The sequence below is a fragment of the Octodon degus genome, unplaced genomic scaffold (genome assembly GCF_000260255.1).
Source record: "Octodon degus isolate 3935 unplaced genomic scaffold, OctDeg1.0 scaffold00089, whole genome shotgun sequence".
Taxonomy (NCBI): Eukaryota; Metazoa; Chordata; class Mammalia; order Rodentia; family Octodontidae; genus Octodon; species Octodon degus.
In genome coordinates this window covers 2391390-2413111 of record NW_004524665.1, presented here as the reverse complement: position 1 = coordinate 2413111, position 21722 = coordinate 2391390, and the positions used below count along the sequence as shown (strand labels likewise).

At 39.6% G+C, this 21722-nt stretch overlaps 1 protein-coding gene across 1 annotated transcript in view; it reads right to left on the bottom strand.

Annotated features, from left to right (window-relative positions):
- Positions 1-21722, bottom strand: part of Psmd1 (proteasome 26S subunit, non-ATPase 1) — a 105581-nt gene that overhangs the window by 8351 nt on the left and 75508 nt on the right. Inside the window, exons 18-22 of the mRNA XM_023722061.1 lie at positions 15770-15872; positions 9974-10143; positions 7412-7504; positions 5146-5232; positions 4257-4403 (exon numbers count right to left, since the gene is read on the bottom strand). Of these exons, the coding sequence (XP_023577829.1) occupies positions 4257-4403; positions 5146-5232; positions 7412-7504; positions 9974-10143; positions 15770-15872 (600 nt within the window). The remainder of the gene's footprint in view (positions 1-4256; positions 4404-5145; positions 5233-7411; positions 7505-9973; positions 10144-15769; positions 15873-21722) is intronic.

Genomic DNA, 21722 nt, shown 5'->3' with positions numbered 1-21722 from the left:
CTTCTTGGACTTTTTTGCCTTCTTCACCTTACCCTTTTTACCAGTGCCACTGGCCGAAGCCTTCTGGGCTTCGGGTTTCTTCTCTTTAGAGTTTGGCTTCTCAGTTTTTTCACCCGCCATCTTGCAAGATGGGAAAGAGAACTAAGATCGTCACTTTAGTTTTTAAGGTTTGGTATAGTATACCCTCTTTCTGTCTTGATTCTTATAAAAACAACAACAACAACAACAACAACAAACTTTTGGTTTTGTAATGTTCTGTTTCGTTAATCTCTGCACTAATATTTAGACATTTCCTTCTGCCTGATTTGGTTTATTCTGTATTCCTTTCTTTCCAGTTTATTAAGATTGAAGATTATTAATTGGGTTTCTTTTTTTAAAAAACTTTTTTTCCAGACAAGGTCGTATTATGTTACTCAGACTGGTCTTTTGATTCCTGGTCTCAACTGATTCTCCTATCTCAGACTTCTGACTAACAGGAAAATCTTTTTATTTATATTATCTTATTATTTTTGGTCTCCTCTTTTAATACAGGTACTTGTAGCTAAATACATCCCTCTATTCACTGCTTTTGTTGAGTCTGGTAAATTTTGGTATACTGTTGTTTTCTTTTTTGCTTCCAAGCATTTTAAAAAATATTACTGCTTCTCCATTTCTTTGTAATTTTATTGAAATTTTTTTTCTAAAAATCTTTTCTGCCTCTTTAAGACAATGAACTGGTAGTTTCTGACTTTCCATGTATTTCCTCTTTAATACACTAGCTACTTAAAAGGTATTACATCATCACCTCTATGTATTTGTGAATCCCACAATTTCCTGTTACTGACTGCTACTTTCCAACATAACTTGAATGGTCTTGATTTTTTTTGTGGAACCAGGGATTGAACTCAGGTCCTTGCACTTGCCAGGGAAGTGCTTATTCTACTGAGCCATCTCCCCAGCCCTGTACTTCTGCTTTTTAATTGGCATGTGTAACTCACAAGGTCACCAACAAAGTATGATTGGTGCCTACTGTTTTGCATGTCTGATATTCCTTTGTCTCTCTCTTCTACTGCCACTGTTGACTTCTCCAACATTATCTACGTATTTCCTAGTATTTTACTTACCTTGTTCCTTTTACTGTATGTTGAGTTAGTTCCTTCAGATAGTTGTAAGATTACAATTAATATCTTTTTTAAAAAAAATTTTTATTTATGTGTGTGTGTGTGTGTGTGTGTGTGTGTGTGGCCAGCTCAGCTCACCAGGGGGTGGGGCTGGCTGGCATGTGGTGCTGGGGGATTGAACCGCGGTCCCTTTGCTTTGCTAAGCTTATTCTAAGTAGGTGCTTTAGACCACTGAGCCATCTCACCAGCCCTACAATTAATATCTTACACATCTACTTTGACTAATAATCAATGCCATTTCAATAGCACGTCATAACTTTGCACCTGGAAAGGGTGTTCCTGAACTTTTCTATGTTCTTTTTATAATGCAAATTATACCTTTGTATACTTTTCACATCAGCACTGACTTATCTCTAATAATTGTTCTGTGTAAGTGACTTTACTTTCCGACCAAAAGGTCTTTTCTTCTTCTTTTTTTTTTTTTTCCTATATTTTGTGGAAGGATCTATAGGGTATTCAGAGTCTCACTACTAGATCGGACTTGTAGTGATCCTCCTGTTATCAGCCTCCCAAGTGCTGAGATTATAGGCACGCACCACCATTCCCAGTCTCAATTGCCCTCTCAGTGCGCCCCCGGGGCGGGGCTGGCACAGCAGGCCTGGGGATTGAACTCTGTTCCCTGTACCTGCTTGCAGGTGCTTTCATCTGCTGAGCTAATTAGCCAGCCCCCCAAAAAACCCCAAAGGGTTTTCTTTATTAATCCATATAAGGCAGGTTTGTTAACAAATTCTGTTTTTGTTTATCTGGGGATATCTTAATTTCTCCTTAATTTTTGAACAGTTTTCTTGTTACAAAATTCCTCACCAAGTCAGAGTCAGTTTCTCTGAGTACTGTGTTTTATCCCATGGTCATTGGGTCATTATAATTTTGATTAAAATACCATATTCTTTTTTTTTTTTTTTTTTTGTTTGTGGAACCAGGGATTGAATTCAGGTCCTTGTGCTTGCCAGGCAAGAGCTTATTCTACTGAGCCATCTCCCCGGTCCCTAAAATACCATATTCTGATCTTACAAAATTCACTTCCAATACTTTGACTATAATGTATGGAGATCTGGATTCCTTTGAATTTATCCTATATCAAATTGATTCAGCTGCTTAGATGTAGAAATTGGCTTTTCATCAAAGTTGGGAAGTTTACAGCTACTAATTCTCAAACACTATTCTGTCCCATCTGTCTTCTTCTGGACTCCCACTTATGCATGTGCTGCAGCACCTCAGTGTTCCACTTGTCTCTGAGGCTTTCTGCAGTTCAGTCACTCCCCAGAGTGGATAATCTCACTGACCTGTCTTTGAATCTGCACATTCCTTCTCCTACATGCTCAATCCTGCTATTGAGCCCCTCTATCGATTTTTTCAGTGTAGTTATTACATTACAGAATTCCTAATTATTGGGTCATATTTTTTCTCTGTATGTCTTATAAATTTTTGTTAAAAACTGTACATTTTAAATATTATCATGAAGAGGGGCTGGGATGGCTCAGTGGAATAAGCGCTTCCCTGGCAAGCGCAAGGGCCTGAGTTCAATCCCCAGTTCTGCCAATAAATAAATAAATAAATATTATCATGAAGAGACTCTGGAAAATAGATTTCCCCTCCACCCCAAGCTTTGCTGTTATTTATTTTCTGATCTTTCTGAGCTACTTCTGTAAAGGCTGTTTCTACTGTATGTGGCCACTAACGTCTCTGCTTAGCTTAGTAGTCAATTAATAACTGGATAGGGATTTCTGGGGACACAAAGCCCCTGCCTCCTCTTTGCTTTGTGTAGTGGGTTACACAGCCAGGCAGTAGCTTCTAGTGCCATTTTTGATCTAATTTGAGTAAAAACTTAACAATCATTTAATTTCCAACCAGTGGTATACTTTGGCCTTATAGCCTTGAGTATATGCCTTGCTATCTTTCGTTCTTTCTTTGTTCTTGTCTTTGGTTCTTGATAAATATCAAAAACATTGGTTATTCCTGTGCTTCACACTGTTGTGTCCTAACACCTCTCTTCTGGACACAGTCCATGCCAGCTGGCAGAGGTGTACCCAGATGCTGCAGGAACATATTCCTATACATAGGCCACTAAGGTGACTAGGCTTAGACGAGACAATGAATGAGCATCCTATTGTGGTTCTGTCAGTTCATTTATTACTGTAGAGTAGGTGAGCCACGGGTCAGCTTCTCAGTGTGTCAGGTGCTTCATATGCAACACTATTTAATCTCTGCAGTATCCCTGAAAAGTGGAGAATATTCCCACACCAATTTTATAGGTGAGGAAACTGAAACACAAACTAAATGACTTGTCTCATCACACTGCTAAGAAATGAAAGGGCTGAAATATAAACTTAGTTATGTCCAATTCTAGTGCTACACTATTAGATCTACCATTTTCCATTTCCTACCCTTGCCTCTCTTGCTGATAATCTAGTCATGTAAGACCTTAGCTTAAAACCCAAGGTAAGAGTTGCCTTCAGGCTGCCACCGGGATGACAATAAATTTATTGTTGTACAAAAACCTAGAAAGTGCTCTTTCTATATATAAACATATAAATGATAAAGGCAGTGGTTAGCATCTATTTCTAACATGAAACATCCTCCTATGTTGGGATAAATTAACTGTTAGGAAGATCTCTTTCTAACTCTGAAATCTCTTAACTTGTGACAGGCAGAGTAAATAATGACACTCATTTATTGAGCAGTGCTGGGTCTCATTCTTAGGCTTGCACAGCAGTGTGTTCCATCTGTGCCACATCTCTGAATTAGACATGATAATCCCTATTTTACATTCAGAACAATGGAGGCAACAGTAAGTTTAGAACCTGGCCCAAGTCACACAGCCTGAATGGCAGAATCAAGACTCAAGCAAGTACAACTGGCTCTTGTCTACATTTCTAATCATGCTGCATGGCAGACAGTTGGCAGCTACCCAGAAAAAAGAAAAGCTCTTCAAAGTCTACATAGAATACTGGGGAAAATTGTCTCTTTTGCTAAAACGAGGTTCTAGCAATAGTGAGTGGACTCCAATGCTCTGGCCATTTACTCTTCTCTATCAACGTTAGGCTGCCCTACAGATTAATGTCCCTTTGCCACAGCTAAGCACTGTTGGAGACTTACTGGCTTGAAAGGTTGGTATCTACAGGTCTCTGTCATGGTAAGGACCTTCAGCTGGGCAGGCATAACTCGGGCTGGGTTATCCAACAGCTGGAAATTTGGCTCAGGTTCCTTTTTCTTCTCTTTTTCTTCTTTTTTCTCTGCTTCGTCCTAGGGAGAAAAAAACCGGTTCAATACAGGTTCACTTCCATCCCACATTTGTGAATAAGTTTACTGAATCATTATCAGGTATAACAGAAGGACAGCTAAAGGGATGCCAGACTCACAGGAGGGAGACTCACCCCTCTGCTCAGGGGTGATAATTGTATTTGACTTGGTGCCTTTTTTTTTTTTTTTTGGTATAACAGGGATCAGACTCAGGATCTTGTTCTTGCCAGGCAGCTGCTTATGCTGCTGAATCATCTCCCTGTTCCTTTGACTTGGTTTTGAAGGATTTCTACCATGAAGGTTTTCTATTGTTTCCTGATTTGTATTATTCTATTCTGTGATACATGAATATGGTTTCTAGAGTTTCTTTCAGGTAAAATTATGATTCTATATGCTTGGAACAGGATTATTTGAAAGAAGCCAAGAGCAAAGTACAGTAATAATCCCCCCCCCCCCCGTATTTAGGAAAGGGTCTGTAAGGTCTCACTAAGTAGATCTGACTCATATTGATTCTCCTGTTTTCAGCCTCCCAAGTGCTGAGATTACAGGCACGTGCTACCACGCCCAGTCTCAATTGCTGTCTCAGTGTGCCCCGGGGATCAAACTCTGGCCACTGCGCTCTGTCTAAGCAGGCGCTTTAGTATGCTGAGTTATCAGGCTGGCCTCCAGTAATGTTTAGCTAAGGAAGAATCTGAACCATAGAGAAGACATTCATCAACCTATATGACCACCAAGTTATACCTACCACTTCCATTTTCTCTTCCTCCTTTTTTTCTTTTTCTTTTTCCTTCTTTTTGGCTTTGGCAGTAATAGACAACACAGCAGTAGAAACCTAGAGAAATAGAACAGGGTAAATTTGTTGTAATTTCTTACCTACACATAAACAACATAAGGAAGACTCAGTCCAATAATAATTTGTTTTCTGGCAGTATTTAAAAAAACAAAACAATAATCACAAAGTGAGAAAAGCCAGGAGGACATTTATTTACATAATTCACTGTCATTAAGGAGGCTCTGTAGTGCTTGGAGGCTTTCTCCAATTTAAGTACCTGTTTCTCATTTATAATTTATCCCAGAGGCTGGGGATATAGCTCAGTGGCATGAGCACTTGCCTGGTAAGCACAAGGTCCTGAGTTTGATCTCTGATTCCCCGATAAATTTTCCTACTCTTTATAAAAAGTCAGATTAATAGCACAAGCCAGCGTGGTGGTGCATATCTATAATCCCAGCACTTGGGGGCGGGAACTGAGGCAAGAGGATTGTTGCAAGTTTGGGACCAGCCCGGGAACCCCCGCCCCCATCCAAATATAATTCACCTTAGGAGTGAATTTGCTAACATGTATGTCTAAAACAAGATCTAGAAATTATATCCTTTCTTGCTTTACAGAGAAAGCCTGGAAAGCCTAAAAATTTTCCTCCAATTCTGGTCTGAGAGGTGTTCTCATGACCAGATGACCAGTAACTGTAATACACAGTAGTTTGCCTGGAATGATCTTTTTTGATGGGATTTCACTGAAATCAAACGTGAAACAGGGACTCTAGAAAACTGGGCAATATTGGTATAGAAAGCTGGCTGTGCTTCAGAGCCAAAAGGTGGTTCTTTCAAGAGCTGATCAAACAAGTTGCTAGTGTCAGAGGATATTCATTACCTGCTACCCTCAACTTTGTCAATTATACAATTACCCCTATTTACATATAAAATTTGTAGCAATGACCAACTGGTAAATATGAAGCATTATTCTAAAAGAAGGAATTCTTTGCATATATAAGGTGTCATGAAGGATAATTTTGCTGAGTAAAACTTCATGGGTGGGGCTGGTGAGATGGCTCAGTGGTCTAAGGCACCTACTTAGAACAAGCTTAACAAAGCACAGGGACCACGGTTCAATCCCCCAGCACCACATGCCAGCCAGCCTCGCCCCCTGGTGGGCTGAGCTGGCCACACACACACACAAATAAATAAAAAAAAATAAAATAAAAACTTCATGGGTAAGTGTAGCTCTCTAAATGCATTATCCTTCAACACTATCGGTGAGTGGCATTGTACATGGCAGGAATGTAAACGGCTGATAGCCAATTTGAAAGGCAAATTACTTAATACCTATGAAAAGAAATACTGTGGATTACTTTTGGTCAAGCACCTCCACAGCTATGCTTCTCGCTACAGATATACTTGCACCAGTGCACAAGCATATGTATATAGGGGCTTTCATTCTAGCCTACAGCAGTGACAAATTGGAAATAAACGTTACATGTACATCAAAAAAAGAACTGGCAAAAAAAAATGCAGATTGGGGAAAAAAGGAAACTCATATAAATTCAAAGTGCTAAAGATGTATGTTAAGAGTGGAACAGTAAGATGTAGAACAGCATGTAGAGACTGGCTCCACATACTGAGAAAACATAGGGGATTCACAAGTTGTAATTCTTATGACATGGAAACTGGATGACCAAGAGAATAAAAGCCTCTAACCTTATGTTCTTGTGTGGTGTTAAGATTTTTCTTTTCTTTTCTTCTAGTTTTTTTGAGATAGAGTTTCCCTATGCAGCTCAGGTTGGTCTCGAACTTGCAACAATCCTCTTGCCTCAGCCCCCACCCCCTCCCCAAGTGCTGGGATTACAGACATGCACCACCATGCTGGCTTGTGTGATTACATCTGACTGGTAATACTTTTTTTAAAGAGTAGGAAAATTTACTGGGGAACAGGGATAGTTCCTGCTAGACAGGAGGGGTCCTGAATGGGTCGCCAGTGAGCTGACTTCTCTGAAGAAGTTTTATAGTGCAAAACCACAAGATGAGTACAATGTGTGTCAAGTATAACTGCTAGGCTAATATTGATCCAATAGTAGCAAGGCCATATAGATGATATCATTCACCTTAGGTGACAATTAAAACATTTTGGCAGGTCATACTTTTAAACTACAAAACCTACTAAAAAACAAACCCAACTAAAACATCCAGGAGCCCTCTATATAAGAACAAATGCTGTTCACTGGAACAAAGGACCTACCTTTTCCTTTTCTTTTTCTTTTGGTACTTCCAGAGGTGCAGGATACGCAAATGTGGATGGTTTACAGTTTGATTTATACTGCACCTTCGGCATCTGAAGAAAGAAATTTTTTTTTTTTTTTTTTGCCTCCCCAAATAAAGTATTCAATATTGAGATTTAAGACTTCTATGCTTCTAACCAGCATATATACCCAACCCCCCTGAAGTCCATGGCAGTTAAGCATTTGGTTACAGAACTATTCAGTGATAATCACTCCTCTGAAGGGTGTCTGTTTTTTTTTTTTTTATTAAATTAGTTTCAGGCACTTTAAAGAATTAACTGCAGTGCCCTGAATATTCTGAAGCTCTGTGCCTTTGAACAGGCATCCTTTATCTCATCCTCCTGACAACTCACACTGCTGTGGTGGGTTATACTCCCCTCACTGCCCCTCCTTTGCAGAACGCCTCACGATCCATTCCCCCCAGCACACTTCCTGTTCCTTCCTTGTACCACCCTGTACGCACACTTAGCAGTCTATACACAGTTTTCACATCATATAATCACTCTAGAGAAAAGCCTCACATGAGCCTAATGCAGAAGTTGGCTTTACATTATTTACTGAGAAAAGGGAAAGTTCTCCGGCCTACATTTTCTCTATTTTCCTAATTTGCATTGATGGAGAGTGCTATGTACCAAACTTCTAGGGGAAAGAACCCCATCTTCTTCACCTCATTTTCATTGTGAAGAATGAAAACAGAGAATATACAACTGAAAAAAGACTCCAAAGATTACACAGGATGTTCAATTACATTGTTAAAAGTTAGCAGCAGGAAACCAAAATATTCTTGTTTTGAGAAATAAAAATGCTAAATGTTTACAAATGTAAAGTTCTAATACTGAACAACTTAACCAAGGACAACTTGGCTTCCAAAGGGCTACAGTGAAAAAGTCATTATGACGAAATATTCAATCAGCTATCTTGTTAGCCTAAAATTTTTCCACTCTGAAAACTTAACAGAACATTTTAACAACAGCGATGACCAGATAGAAGAGTTATTTAAAGGCCTTTTAAAAGGTCTTTGACTTTTAAACAGAAGAACAAGAAAATGAATCATTATGTCACAGGATTTAGAAAAACCTAAACATCAGTCACATTAAGACAATTTAAGAACACATACGCCAGGGATATAACTCAGTGGAATAACTGCCTGTCAGGCAAGTGCAAGGTCCTGAGTTCAATTCCTGGTACCCACCACACTCCCCTCAATAGCAAGCCAGGAATGGCAGCATATCCCTATGATCCCAGCACTTTGGGCTGGGCAGCAAGAAGATCAGAAGTTTAAGCCCACTCCTAGCAACTTAGCAAGGTCCTGTCTCAAAACTATTAAAGAGTGCTGGGGATGTAGCTCAGCATGGAGGCTCTGTTGTCACATCCCAGTGGACCCTGCTCAGTGGTGACAGGGCAGACTGCCTATGGTCTTTGGCCTAAGTGATAACTTTCATTTTATCAGAGTCCTCAAGTTTCTCACAATAAATCTTGTTTTTTGCCACTACCAGAAAGACGTTCTCCTACTTTGCTTTTTCCTGAAGTATAATTCATTCTTTTATCAATTATTCCAGTATCACTTAACTCTGAAATGTGTACTGCCTCTAAATTTTATTCCTTATTGTTATTATCATTTTTAAAAACAGGATCTCAGTTTAGGCTGGCCTTGAACTCAGGATATAGCCCAGGACAGCCTCATCAACTCATGGGGATCTTTCTGCCTCGGTCTTCTGACTGTTGGGACTCTGGGGGTATGCAATCATGTGCAGCGCCATTCCTTATTAATTATTAAAGACTTAGTTTATCTCAGGGCGGGGAGATAGCTTGGTGGTCTAAGTACCTGCCTGGCAAGGACCTAGGTTCGATCCCTGGTACCCACATGCTGAGCTGGCCACCAAAACTGGGCATGGTGGTGCATGCCTGTAATCCCAGCACTTGGGAGGCTGAGACAAGAGGATCACTATGAGTCTAAGCTGTGTAGTGAGACCCTGTACCAAACAAACAAACAAATAAATAAAAGATTAAAAAATAAAATACAGACCTTATGTCATTTATCACCTTGAAATCCTTCAAGAGTCTCCATAGCCCTTCACATTAACTTCTTTTGATTTTTGAGACAGGGTCTCACCATACAGTTTAGGCTGGCCTGGAACTCACCATGCAACCCAGCCTCACCTCCCTCACTTAGCCAATGCAGTGCTGAAATCATAGGTGTGAGCTACCACACCCAACTCGAACTTTAGAATTAAATAAAAATCACTCAGAGTAGTCTATAAAAGTTCTTCATATCTTTATATTAAGTCCCTTTTTTAACCATCTCCCTCTATCAATTTACCCAAGGTTACATAGCTAGTTAGGAGACTTGATTTTTTAAAACTTCCACTGGCACATTCCACTCAGAGGTGATGGATGACTCAACTGGAAGGAAAACATGCTATGGAGTTGTTAACTGGTCTTGAAAGTTTCATGGGAATCTTTGGGAGTGGGTGGTGAATACAAACAGCACATAGTACCAAGATGAGGCCTCACACACATACCTTTAAATCCTTGTTCAGGCCGATGACACAGGTAGGGGTATAAGCCAATGACAGAAAGTGTGAGAGAGGAAACCAGAACCAGAACTGGGTAAAGACAAGGACGCCAACCACAGAAGGCATATGTGTGTGCCCGGTTCTGGACTGTAAGGAGATTGTAACATTATGGCCACCTGTAGAATAAAGAGAAAAGCCATGAACAGGAATTCAGTAGGGCAATAAGAAGCTCTTCTAAGTACTGTGTTATGGAACCAGCTTGTAATTATTTTGATGTGCAGTCTATCACCAAAAACAGAATCCCTGGAATTAGTGAGCTATTCATGCTCTCCCAAACTGGAAGTATTATAACTGGACCCAGGGGAAATCTACAGCTTCTTTCTCTATAGGCAGATATTGTTAAAAACTAAGCCCAAGGGGCTGGTGAGATGGCTCAGTGGTCTAAAGCACCTACTTAGAACAAGCTTCGCAAAGCATCAGGGACCGCGGTTCAATCCCCCAGCACCACATGCCAGCCAGTCCCGCCCCCTGGTGGGCTGAGCTGGCCACACACACACACACACACACACACACTCTCTCTCTCTCTCTCTAAATAAATAAATAAATAAAATTAAAAAAAAAAAAGAAATAAAAAAAACTAAGCCCAAGAGTATCAAAGCTGTGATGCTAAATTAAATACTAATCTATTTACATTATATATTGGCTTTTAATATGTTAATAAAAAGTAAACTTTTGATCACATTTGCAAAGGATAGCAGAGAGGGGTATAAATTGCTTTAGTTATATTTCAGTGCAGAAATATACATACTTACATTCATATTTATAAAAATATACTTTCAAACTCTTGTTCTTTTAGGTGTTAAGCAGCATAAAAATTATCTGAAAAATATCTATTATGATTATGAAGACCTATATTCCAGTTACAGAAAAATCAAGCATGAGGATTATGGTGGGAATTATGAAATCATCTACATGGCTAGGCATTGGACCTTAACTCTCTTTGTGACCACTGACAACTACTTTACTTCTAAGGGTTTTTCCCATTGGCAAAAGAGGGCTTCAGCTTGAGTACTTGAACTAGGGCACTATCCCTACAAAAGGAAAATTTTAACTTCTATTATATGATTCAACTAAAAGCTTTCTGTGAAAACACAGTTACGTTTAACAATGAAATCAGAGCTCCTTAGTTCACTGGAAGTCTGGCCTGTGGGAGCATGCACAGCTCTGGAGGCTGATCTGTTCCATCACTCACCACAGTACCCAGACCTCTAGGGAGGCCAGAGAAGCAGACCAAAAGCCAGCAAGCCAGAGCTCTACGCTGGAGCTTCCTTAAGCTCCGAGGTCCTGTGATTCCCGGAGGTCACTTGGGCTGCGAACTTGCCTTTTGGGTCAGGTAACCAAGGAGAAAAAAAGGGCTGGCAGTAGTGGGGACTAAATGAACACGGAAAACACATGTCCTATCTATCTATCTATCTATCTATCTATCTATCTATCTATCTATCTATCTATTTTTTAATTAATTTCACATGTCCTATTTAAAGGGGTTCCATTACCAGCACTACAGGCTCAGGGTTGTTATGTCATTTTTTTTTTTTTTAATTTATTTATTTATGTGTGTGTGTGTGTGTGTGTGTGTGGCCAGCTCAGCCCACCAGGGGGCGGGGCTGTCTGGCATGTGGTGCTGGGGGATTGAACCACGGTCCCTGTGCTTTGCGAAGCTTGTTCTAAGTAGGTGCTTTAGACCACTGAGCCATCTCACCAGCCCTAGGTCATTTTGTTTTAACAAGAGGTTCTAATCCATATTTTTTTCCCAAAATATTGCACATTTTGTTAGGAAGTGAAATCAAAATATTCTTCTTAAAAAGAATATAGAAAATAAAAAGCTGCAAACAAACAAACAAACAAACATCCTTCTTGTCAGATATGGCCCAAGGGTTGCTATGTTGCTACATGTGGTCTATAATCAACAGTGTTAGTCCTGTGTTACGGAACTTTGAGGAGCAAATCTTTTAGTTTACATGATACAGGCTATACAAAAGGAGCTTGTCTGTGCTGACTCTCAGGATCCTCACTTGGATTCTAATGCTGGATTCCAGTTCCTTACACATCAGGCCTATGAATCTTAGTACTAAATAGCACGTTAAGGGTCAAGAGTCTACTGTTCAGGGGCTGGTGAGATGGCTCAGTGGTCTAAAGCACCTACTTAGAACAAGCTCAGCAAAGCACAGGGACCGCAGTTCAATCCCCCAGCACCACATGCCTGCCAGCCCTGCCCCCTGGTGGCTGAGCTGGCCACACACACACACACACACACACACACAAATAAATAAAATTAAAAAAAAAAAAAAGTCTACTGCTCATTTTTTTTTTTTGGTGGTACCAGGGATTGAACTCAAGACCTTGCACTTGCCAGGCAAGCACTTATTCTACTGAGCTGTCTTCCCAGCCCTACTGTTCAATTATTATTATTATTTTTTGGGCAGAACCATGGATTGAACTCAAGCCCCTGTGCTTGTCAGGGAAGTGCTTATTCCACTGAGCCATCTCCCTGGCCCCTCTACTGTTCAAAATGATTAAGGTTTTAAAAAATATTCTACAATAGCTCATTAATTTTTTTTTTTTTTTTTTTTTTTGTACCAGGGATTGAACTTAGGATCTTGCACTTGCCTGGCAGGCACTTAAGCCACTAAGCTGTATTCCTGGTCCCTCATTTAGGACTTTTTGTTTTTTTTTTTTTGGTGGAACTGGGGATTGAACTCATGCCCTTGTGCTTGCCAGGGAAGCACTTATTCCACTGAGCCATCTCCCTGGCCCTCATTTAGGACTTTTATCTGGAAAAAAGGGTCAGTATATTTTACTCTTCTATAATTATATACATTTAGGGGCTGGTGAGATAGCTCAGCAGACTAAAGCGCCTGCTTAGGAAAGCTTAGGCATGGGGATAGTTCGATCCTTGGCACCACATGCTGCCCCCATGGTGGGCTGAGCAGGCTAGAGTCTGGGTGTAGTGGTGCACGCCTTTAATCCCAACGCTGGGGAGGCTGAAAAACAGCAGGATCACTATGAGTCCAAGTTGTGTTAGTGAGACCCTGTAACAACCAAATACATTTAAAAAATTATATACATTTGTCTGCCTGCACTCTTCCTGACATTCACTTAACACTTACAATCTATTGAAAGATGGGAACAAAATATTGGAAGAGACCCCAAGGAATCTTTGGTTTGGCAGAGAAGACAGGTACTTAAATAATGAAAGTAAGACATAAAAGTACTGATAACTGAGCCAGGGCTAGTGGGAACACACAGATCAGCATGGTACCTCCCCAGGGTTGGGGCTCAGCAGGTTGAAGAGTATGCTGCTTGCTTTAAGATTTGAAGCTGATTTTTCTTTCATTTAATGAAATCCATCTTCTTCAGACTTAAACTAGCTTTCTGTTCTCATGTTGTGAGACTTAATAATGGACAAGGAAGAGTTTATCCTCTTGACAGTAATTAAGTTCATCAGACTTCAGTAGTAACCTCCTTATTAATCTTTGCCTTTCCCCAGGGTGAACCCTTTAACTTCTTATAAACTTCAACTTCTCCCTTTTGAAGCTGCTCTCTCCGTGTTTTTTTTTTTTTTTTTTTTAATTTTAGTACAGGGTCTACAGGGCCTAACTACACAGATCAGATTCAGTGATCTTCCTGTTCTCAGCCTCCCAAGGGCTGGGATTACAGGCGCACCGCCCAGTCTCAGTCACCATCTCAGTGCACCCTGGAGGCACTGCGCCTGCCTACGCAGGCAGCTTTAGTCCAATGAGCTATCTGGTCAGCCCTCTCCAGAGTTTTTCTACCCCCAGCTTTACTAAGCCAGAGACCAGGACTCTAATGAAGTTGTTGCACAGCTCTAAAGAAGGGGAAAAAAAAATATGAGAATAATTTTATGCACTAAGTATACAATGCAAAAACCATTATAAATAGACAAAAAAAAAGAAGCACCAGAACTCAACTGGCCCATGAAAGCAAAGAGACTGACAGAGAAAGGAAGGAGGGAAAGGAGAGATGACTTCTAATAAAGATGATAAAAATCAACTCAGACACAATTCTCTTCAAATTCTTAACTTCACAGTAAAAACTGTAGGGCTGAATAAGCAAGAAAAACAAGGTATGTCTAAAAAAAAAAAAAATCAAACTTTTAAAAGTGGCAACTAAAGGAAAAAAGACTATGTAGTAAATGTTCCTCTTAAAATCCTGTTTTAAATACTCATTTATCAAATAAGTCATCCTAGGAAGGTGACACAGTGTATGATTCCAACTGCATGACATTCTAGAAATGGCAGAACTACAACTAGTAACGGAATTGACACAGAACCTGGACATGTTATCTTTACCTTTCAAATTAGCAGAAAATTATTAAAAAGGGTCACATTCTACATGGCTGGGATAAAACAAATGTCACACGTGAACAATGAAGTAGGTCTATGTTTTTTTCCTTTTACTTCTTTGGGCTATCACCAATAATAAGGAAAAAATATATATTAAATTAACATCAAGCCTAAAATATTTTTTAAAATCACTCCATATTTAAAATAGGTCATAGTATAAGTGGGAAAGTGTGAATTCTGAAGTTAGAGGCACAGTATGATGTGTATTTATTAGATACATATTCTGTGTATCTTATTTTAGCTATTAGAATTTGCGTAACATCTTTTCCTCATTTTTTTTTTTTTTTTTTTCCTTTTCTGGACATAGTGCTGCACACCTGTAATCCCAGTATCTGGGCTGAGAGGAGAGGACTGCCTTGAGTTTGAGGCCAGTCTGAGTTACAAAGTGAGTTCAAGCCCAGCCCGAACTACACAGTGAGACCCTATGTCAAAAAAGACAAAAACAAAATCAACTGAACAAAAAACCTTCTCAAAGACAAAAAACACCAAACAACAAAAAATTCAATGTCAACTTATTTAAAACATTTACTGGGCTGGGGAGATAGCTCAGTGGTCTAAGTCCTGCTTGGTAAGGACCCAAGTTCGACCCCTGGTTCTGGTGTTGTGCAGGCCTTGGAACCCTGGGCACGCTGTGCTGGCCCTGAAATTGGACATGGTAGCACATGCCTGTAATCCCAGTACTGGGGAAGCTGAGACAGGAGGATAACTGTGAGTCTGAGCTGTGCAGTGAGACCCTGTAGCAAATAAATAAAAAAGATTAACACCCCCACCCAAAAAAACCATATGCTAAGATATTAAAAATTTAAAAAGCCAATAGTCAATGAGTACTTTACTAAGTGACATGCCTTATTCAAGCTTTCTGTATATTTTTAATCCTCCTGAACTTTATTAGGTAGAATAAGAAAGCAGAAAGGGGTGGGGATAACTTCTCAGCCTTATGCATCTATTAATATAAAGGAACTAGGATTTAAACTAATAGTCTATGGGTTGGGGAGATAGCTTAGTGGTATAAGAACCTGCCTGTAGGGGCAGGGAAGATGGCTCAGTGGAATAAGCGCTTCCCTGGCAAGCGTAAGGGCCTGAGTTGAATCCCTGGTTCTGGAAAAAAAAAAAAGAACCTGCCTGTTAAGTGCAATGTCCTGAGTTTGATCTCTGATTAAAAAAAAAAAAAAAAAGTAAACTAATAAAACTAATAGTCTATACACTTAATAACGCTACCTAAATTGCAGTATCTCTAAACTGAAGATTCCAAATTTTCTCTAGGAATAAGCTGCTTCAGACTCAATTTCCACTGTGTCACATAGCTAGAACATTTACAAGCTATTCAATTGGATTTGGTTTAACTAATTAAAGAAACCACAAGACTGAAAACCATTACCTGCATCTAGTATGCCCTGGGCCAGAATAGCGCCAAACTTGGCCATGACATCATCATGCTTATCATTGATAACTTTGGAATACAGCTGTCGGAACTGATTCACCTGCAAAAACAAGAAAAAGAAATCTAGTTCTATTCATTTGCTTTGCCATTTTAAATCAGCCTATAATTGGCTTAAATGTCAAGGAGACAATTTTGATCCCCACCATTCAAAAATGGAGCACAATGGCCAGACAGGAAGGCAAAAGAGTGCCGTGCATGAGGCACGTGTGCCGCCTGTTCTGGTGTGGAAGCACCACTTCTGTTTTCACTGCCCATCCTGAGGGGATGATTCAGGCTCAAGGGAATGCTGATCACTATTAGTCAGCAGGCCTACCCAGCCCAGCCAACTCAGGCTCTTATCAGACTTCCAATTACAGCTCTGCTGTTTACTGTCAGCACTGAAAAGTTCCTGAAAGGTACAGACCTTCAGATATCCTGCAAAGCAAACTGCCTCATGGAGCTGTGTGAGGTCACTGTATTCAGAGATACAGTGGTTTTCCTCCTGTGCATACATTATCTTTCAGAGGACTTATGAGAATAAGGACTCACACCAACAGGAACACACTGAGACAGAATGTGCTGACTCCTTTAGGGTGAAACTACTGGGAATTTTTGTCTACTTTATTACCCTTTTTTCTAAGTCTTCTAATTAATGTTTTATTTTTATTAAAATATCTATAAAATGTGATTCATTTAAATGTTTGGGTGGCATAGCAAACTATTTTATGTTCCTTCCATGTCTTACACTTCTTTGTTTTCCCAACAGTGCTTTTCAAATGGTAGGCACCCAGGAAGAAGTCTGCTTGTTCAAGAAGCACATGATCATGGAGCTCCCCAAATCTGCCAAAAGCAGAAAACACCAAATTTGAGTTTCCTGGTATGACTTCACCTGCAGCACACATTGTCTCAGAATCTCTTCCCCTCTCTGTGTCTTGGTCTGAGAGACCACACTGTGATACAACAGCTGAGGAGCCAAACCAGACCTGGCTCCCGAGTGTCTCTGCCGTAGCATTTCTGAGTCTTAGTCTCTTCATCATGGGGATCATGGCAGCCACTGTACCAGGCTGTGCTAAGGACTGTTTGAGGTGACATACTTGTTATGTAATAAGTACAGGCATTTCAGGATCCAGAAGCTTGGCTGGCTTGCCATGTGGTGGCAGATCTTGCCAATCTTTTTTTAATTGTAGGTCTCTACAATCTAAACATTGCTAACAAAATAATGTCCCCTAAGGATGGTTCTCCTATTTGATTCACAGGCAACAACAAAATAGTGAGGAAAATAAGGAACTAACTCACTACTTACTTCATGACCATTTATAGACACTTAGTTTCAGCCTTTCCTTTAACTATAAAATGCAGCATTATTATCATTACATTTCCTTTCAGTTTTAGAAATTGTAAGGCTTGATATTTTTACTCTGGTTCCTTTGATTGTGAACTTATTTTAGACGAATGCTTAACATTACCTTATATAGGATGGAAATTTTATGTCCTAAAGGTTTCCAAAATCTTTCATGAATTTATAAAAAAAAAAACAATGGGCAAAGCATTGTATGTGCACTATAGAAGAGAATTTAAATATAAACAATACCCCAAATAACAGGAAGGGATTTAGTAAAATTCAAAGATAAGATTTTTAAAAAGTCAGCGCAAACATACAATAGGGTGTAATGTTTATAGGCTTTAATCAAATTAAAAATACTTTTTAAAGCTAGTTTTTATAATTTTAAAAGTTCCCTGCTGTTTTATTTCTTAATTTTTGTTATTCTTGGCAAAGAATTATTATTTTAGTAGACTGCGACAGTGTTTCAAGTTTGGGACGACTTGGAAATCACCTGGTCAACTCTTTATTTTACAGATGTGAAGTAATGCATAAGGCAGGCGAAACATTTTCCTGAACATCACAAACAAATGGTAATCAGAGTGAAAATCAAGATTTATTGTTAAGGACAGTCCAGCCCTGCTCACAAAACAGAAAGTAGAATGTCTTGGAGAAAATAACCCTAACTTTCTATTTCTTTCTTTTTTTTTGGCGATGGGGACTGAACTACCTGTGAGTCATATCCCCAATCGACTTCCTACTTTATAACCTGATCGACAAAGCGACTAAGATTTTAGGTTATACACTGATCCTTGTGCTCTATTATGCATGAGTATCTAAAATACACCTTCTTGAAAATAATGGATTTTTAATATTTATCATGCTCTAAATGCTATTACACCTTATACTTCTGGAAAGTTCACTCTTAGATATGAGAAGTTATTTCGATGAATTATGATCTCTCACAAAAACCCAATCTCGGCAGGCTTTCTTTTCTTCTGGTTCCAGGAGCTTGGCAGCTGTGGTTTACAGTGCAGTTATGGCCAAGTCCAAGAACCACACCAATGCCAACCAGTTCCAAAAATGGCGCAGAAATGGCATTAAGAAACCTTAGTCACAAAGATACAAAACTCCAAAGGGGGTAGATCCAAAGTTCCTTAGGAAAATGTTTTTTTTTGACAAGAAGCACAACAAGAAGAGACTCAAGAAGATACAAACAAACAGTGCCAAGGCCATGAGTGCTCCCACCGAGGTTATCAAGGCCCTCATCAAGCCCAAGGATGTCAAGCTCAAGATCATCTCAAAGGGAGTCAACCGCAGGATTGTTCGACTTGCCCATATTGCCCACCCCAAGTTTGGGAAGCGTATCAGTGCCCACACTGCCCAGGGTTGCAGGCCTTGCTGGCCAAAGGCCCAGGCTCCAGATTTTGCTCCAGCCCAGGCTCCCAAGGTGCCCAGGCCCCCGTCAAGGCTCCACAGTAAAAGCCTCTTATCTGCTGATGAAAAGACAGAAGGACTGGTGTGATCCCTGGGGGTGCCTACTGTGTGGGGGCTGGTGTCCTCTTATGTTTTCTGTACAAATAAACCTTAGGCAGGGAAACAAAACAAAACAAAAAACCTAATCTCTCCAAACTCTGATTTATTTTAGAACCTCAGAAGCTTACCAAGCTTAACTAAAATATGATACTGCTTGGAAAAATTACTTGTCAATGGTGGGAGAAGCACCAGGCCTTACTGTTACATTGTCATCTTTTAATTTGATTTTTTTTTTTTTTTTTAATTTTTATTTTTGGCGGAACCGGGGATTGAACTCAGACCCTTGCGCTTGCCAAGAAAGCGCTTATTCCACTGAGCCATCTCCCCGGCCCCTTAATTTGATTTTAAATATAATGCTTATTGTGTACATGCTCAAATAACTGCTAAAGGTGGATTTCTTTGAAGAAAAACAAATGACAGATGTTTCACAGAGGGGAACTGAGTTGAAAGAAAATTACTCCAAGGCTTTCTAAATTGGACTTGTAACAATCAAAGGGTGTGTAGACCATTCTGGATTTACGTCTGTGAACATAAGCAAGTGAGAAATTGACAAAAGCAAAGCCAAATATACTGTATTTTCTTAAACTAAGGGTACAGTGTGTAGAGCTAAGTATTGTGGAGGTAACATACATTAACACAATGACATTTCCTTTGGAAATTTCTACTGTGAATCTCACAAAGTAAGAATTTCTCCTTTGGATTTCTCTGGGGGGGGGTCACAATTCTTGATGAAATTAATGTCTGATTTTTATTTTTGAGCGGTTTCTACTTTATTTCATGGACTGCAACTACATAACTCCACATACTTAAGAATTTACTTTTCTTCAGAAGATAATAGCTTTTTCTTTATGGCCAAATGTCCCACATCACTCCAAGAACATTAATTTTGTCTTATTGGTAATTATCAGATGAAGATGGCATAAAACGCAGTTCATGACATTCTTTATCACTTGCTTAATAACAGGAATTGGCTGGACATATATGGTATATGACTGCAATTCCAGCAGTTGGGAGGTTAAGGCATGAAGATTCCTGTGAGTTCAAGGCCAGCCTGGCTTACACAGTGAGTTCAAGGACAACCTGAACTACATAGCGAGATCCTGTCTCAAAACAAAAACAAAACCCAGAAATTGAAATAGAGCTTGAATTTAAGTCGAATAGCAATTCTACTCTAAGGCATAGTGTGCCCTGAAAGAACTGAGACTTAACTGTCACATATAGTTTCACTTTCACAGCCAGTGTGTATGTTTACATATGCCCACTCACTTTGTGTTAAAGGCAAAGGCTACCAGCTGTGGGTTCCACATTTTAAATCAGTACTCAAGATTTTGATACAACATGAAGATATCTACTCACACTAGCTACTCAATATAATGTGCAACAATAACAAAATAATAAACTAGGCCGAGCGTGGTGGTGGTGCACACCTGTAATCCCAGAGCCGGGGAGGTTGAGAACAGGAGGGATCACTGTAAGTCCAAGCTGCATAGTGAAACCCTGTACTAAATACATAAATTTAACACAAACAAAATAATAAACTGCTTATCTTTCTTACTCTTTTCAAAGGTGGAATTTCTTAGCTTGAATGCTTTTTTCAGACTATATAGCCTATCCTACCTTTCTGTCAAAGGATTCTGCTACTGCTAGTGTTGAGGTTATAGGTATAAAAATTCCTGAAATCCTACAGTAAGGATGGGAAGATGGTAAATCATATTTTGTGGGTAATATAAATAACATGAACAAGTGAGGTCAAAGTGAATATCTACACATGACTGAGGCAGTGCATTCCACTGCCTAAATTTGCTTTTTTAATGCTATTACTCAGCTGGACAACCTCCAAAAGCTAAACGGAAGATCAAAGCAGGAATAAAAGCTACTCATGAGAGCTGCTAAATTTAAAAACAAAATGTTTGGAAAGATGTTTTTGTTTTAGAAGATATAGTATTTTATGCAGATTATAAAAAAAAAAGATAAAGAGCCAGATTCTATCTGTGCAATAATACAAATTTTGGCAGTCTTAAAAACAATTTTTTTTTGGTGTGGAACCAGGGATTGAACTCAGGCCCTTGCGCTTGCCAGTGAAGCACTTATTCTACTGAGCCATCTCTCAGCTCCCTTAAAAACAATTTTGAGAAGCACTGAATAATAAAATAAAAATAGTAAGTCACTGCTTAGAAACTGACATTTGTTTTAAAAAAATCTGTAGAATGAATAATCAGTAAGTTTTGAATTTTTTTTTTCTGACCTCCCCAAATTTGTAATGCTGAATGTGAGGGAGTTCTAATATGTGCTTGATGAGGCAGACAGAAGAATGTCAATAATTTATTCCTATTATCCATGTTGTGACTGGTTCCTAATGATAGGCAGAACACAAGGCTGTTTAAGTATCTGTTTTGGCAGAATGGGGGATTAAACTCAGAATGGGGGATTAAACTAAGTACTTAGGTGCTACAAACTCTGTTATAAAGCTGCTGAGAGGGGAAGGACTAGGAGGCGCTGTGAAGAGGATCTCTGCAGAAAGGAGGGCTGTACGCCTCAAATGAACCAGTATTACTGGGACACTAACACCCCACATAGAAAATCAGAGGCTAAGCTGGCCACCAGCTGACGTGCTAGCACTGACAGCCTGTCTCACTCCTTCCCAGAAGTAGGGTGGACTATGCAAGAGCATTGCTGAGGACAGACGTAGGTCAGGCGAAGCCATCTGTAAGCCTGCCCAAAAGGATCTCCCAGGAGGGCGGATGTGCCAACAGAGAATGTGGATGTGCTTACTTCTACACTGAGACTGTACATACATAAAGTAACTAGAGGACTTGTTCGTATCTCAGAATGATGGTAAGAGGTGGTACAGGGCTCCAGGATAAATCCTGAGAGTATTTGGCTGACCTTATCAGATACAAAAGTTACAATTCTGGGTATATAGGTCTTGCTATATCTTGGTCTTAACCATCCAGTAGAAAAGTATAAAAATGAGGTATATAAAGTAAATCCAGGGCTGGTGAGATGGCTTAGTGGTCTAAAGCACCTACTTAGAACAAGCGTAGCAAAGCACAG